This window comes from Cavia porcellus, unplaced genomic scaffold, assembly GCF_034190915.1.
Source record: "Cavia porcellus strain 051 isolate PalLab524CR breed Dunkin Hartley unplaced genomic scaffold, mCavPor4.1 scaffold_5, whole genome shotgun sequence".
In the NCBI taxonomy this organism is placed as follows: Eukaryota; Metazoa; Chordata; class Mammalia; order Rodentia; family Caviidae; genus Cavia; species Cavia porcellus.
In genome coordinates, this window is record NW_026947488.1 from 88,253,579 (window position 1) to 88,256,366 (window position 2,788).

Below are 2,788 nucleotides of genomic sequence, written 5' to 3' on the forward strand. Positions count from 1 at the left end.
GAACATAACAAGAGACATTATGGTAGACACTGTCGTTTTCCTAACATCTTGTTTTGAAATCATGTATTGCTTTCATTGTTTTATTGTGACTGGTTTTATTTTGTTCTGTTTTATTTGATTTTATTATATCTGGTGGTATGGTCACTTATTTTGAAGACAACTACAGGCATTATGGTAGACTTTATAGATTTATTTTTATCTTGTTTTGAAGTCCTGTATCACATTCATTATTTTGTTTTGATTAATTCTATTATGCTTTATTTTACTTGGTTTTATTCTCCTCAAAATAAAAATGTTAAAAATACAGTGAAATAAAAATATATGTAAATTAATTGAGTTACTTTTTTAAATTTTAAGGGAGAGTAAAGCTATTGTTAGTATAACACATCAAAATACATAGCACATAAAATAATCTCTATTTATATTTTGCAGAAAAATAAATTTACTTTTGTGTTACTTACACACTAGTAGTTGTCACTAAACTTCTCTTTGATAAGGTGGAGATATTTTAATTAATTAGAAAAGTAAGATATTTAGCTATTACACTGCTTGATATAAACTCAGTTAAATAATAAAATTAAATTATTGTACAATTTAACATTACAGATAAGCATTTAGAAATATAAAAAGAAATTAAAATGCATTTCTTGAGAAACTTATAGAACCAGTTTGGAGAACAACAATAAGAAATGTTTAGATATATAAAAGTATTATTTTGCAAATAACAAATTTTTCCCCAATATTAGTAAGTTAGATTATATAGTTGACTTGATGAATACAATAGGAATTTTTCTGTGGTCGTTACCACAAATCAGTTTCTCATGGTTGCTCTTCCTCATGATCACCCCCTGTTTATCTCCTCCACTCAGTGTACACAATCTATGACTTTAGAGTTAGTAGATGATGAGTTTTCTAGATATAGTAAAGGTGTCAAAACTGTTTATATTGTCTCAATAAAAATGAAGTTGAGTCAAGTTAAAACTGACTTAATTAAAAATTGTTTGAGAGAAGCTGGACCCTCTACTTTCTCTCAGAGACTGGTTCTGAGAGATTAAAATGTCATGCTGTCAGATTGTGTATGGAAAGTCACAGGACAGGTAAGAGCTGGCCCTCTTACATAGTAATAGCCAGTGATAAATAGCAAGTTATATTCTCTCAGATTTATAACAGCAAGAATATAAATTCTCTTCTTCTTCCTCGAGGAAACACCAAAAGGTGGATGAGGCCGGTGCAGTGGGATGGCCTGGAGGCCCAGCCAAGGACAAGGAGTGGATTCCTGTCACCAAGCTGGGCCAGCTGGTCAAGGACATGAAGATCAAGTCCCTGGAAGATATTTATCTCTTCTCCTTACCTATCAAGGAATCTGAGATTATTGACTTTTTCCTGGACACATCCCTCAAGGATGAAGTCCTGAAGATCATGCCTGTGCAGAAGCAAACTAGTGCTGGCCAACAGACCAGGTTCAAGGCATTTGTCGCCATTGGGGACTACAACGGGCATGTTGGTCTGGGTGTAAAGTGTTCTAAAGAAGTAGCTACTGCCATTTGTGGGGCCATCATCCTGGCCAAGCTCTCCATTGTTCCTGTGTGGAGAGGCTACTGGGGGAACAAAATTGGCAAACCCCACACAGTCCCTTGCAAAGTGACAGGCCACTGTGGCTCTGTGTTTGATCCCCACCCCAGAGGCACTGGCATTGTCTCAGCCCCTGTGCCCAAGAAGCTGCTGATGATGGCTGGTATTGATGACTGCTACACCTCTGCCAGGGGCTGTACTGCTACTTTGGGCAACTTCGCTATGGCCACCTTTGATGTCATCTCAAAGACCTACAGCTACCTGACCCCTGACCTCTGGAAAGAGACTGTCACAAAGTCTCCCTATCAGGAGTTCACTGACCATCTTGTGAAAACCCACACTAGAGTCTCTATCTAGAGAACTCAAGCTCTAGCAGTAGCTACAACATAAGGGTTTTTACACAAGAGAAATAAAAATGAATGAAGTCTGAAAAAAAAGAATATAAATTCTGCTGTTATAAAAATATAAACTCAAGAGAACTTGGACAATCATTTTTTTCTTTGTGATTCTGGTGATTTTGCAGCTTAAGATACACTTGATCGCACTCTTCTGAGACTGAGAAGAGGAATCTGAACTCCTGACTTGTGAGTCAGAGATATAACAAAATGTTTGCTATTTTAATCAAACTGGTAACTTTTAGTAAGCAGTTACATAATAGAAACATTTCCAAAACTTATTTTAAAATGAAAAAATAATTTAATTGGTATGCAATTATTTTACATATTTACTAGGTATATTGAAACATTTTAATATATTCTCAAAATGTATAATGATACATTCAAGGTAACTGGTGTCACTTCAAATATTCATCAAATATTTGTGTTAGAAACATTCAAATTCCTCTGTTAGCTATTCTTTGTTATTAGTTACCTGCTGTGCTTTATACCATTAGAAGTGTTCTTCCTATCCAATTACATGCCTGTCCCAAGAATGATTCTCTCTTTATCACTTTTATCCCTACATTTACTAGCTTCTTATAACAAGTATTCTACTCTATACTTCTATGAGATTAATTTTGTAGATCTTACATCTGAGTGAAAATATGTAGCATTTGTTTTTCTATACCTACTTATTTCATGAAACATTATACCCTCTAGCTTCATCCCAGTTGTTATAGAATGAGATTGCATTCCTTTGTATCACTGAATAATAATGTATATTTTGTATATATATATTTTTTTTTCTTTAATTATTTACTTGAAATGGACACCTAGGT

The 2,788-nt window shown here is 34.3% G+C and overlaps 1 protein-coding gene across 1 annotated transcript; it reads left to right on the forward strand.

Moving 5' to 3' along the window:
• Positions 1 to 1,056: 1,056 nt before the first annotated feature.
• Positions 1,057 to 2,018, forward strand: LOC100734098 (small ribosomal subunit protein uS5-like). The gene is made up of 2 exons (XM_063249489.1): positions 1,057 to 1,097; positions 1,203 to 2,018. Exons 1-2 carry the CDS (start codon positions 1,057 to 1,059, stop codon positions 1,927 to 1,929), a joined length of 768 nt encoding a protein of 255 aa, XP_063105559.1. The 3' UTR covers positions 1,930 to 2,018.
• Positions 2,019 to 2,788: the final 770 nt, after the last annotated feature.

Coding starts and splice junctions, on each gene's coding strand:
- LOC100734098 (XM_063249489.1), top strand. CDS start 1,057: ATGTCATGCTGTCAGATTGTGTATGGAAAGTCACAGGACAG. Junction 1,098..1,202: donor TATGGAAAGTCACAGGACAG/GTAAGAGCTGGC, acceptor TTCTTCCTCGAG/GAAACACCAAAAGGTGGATG.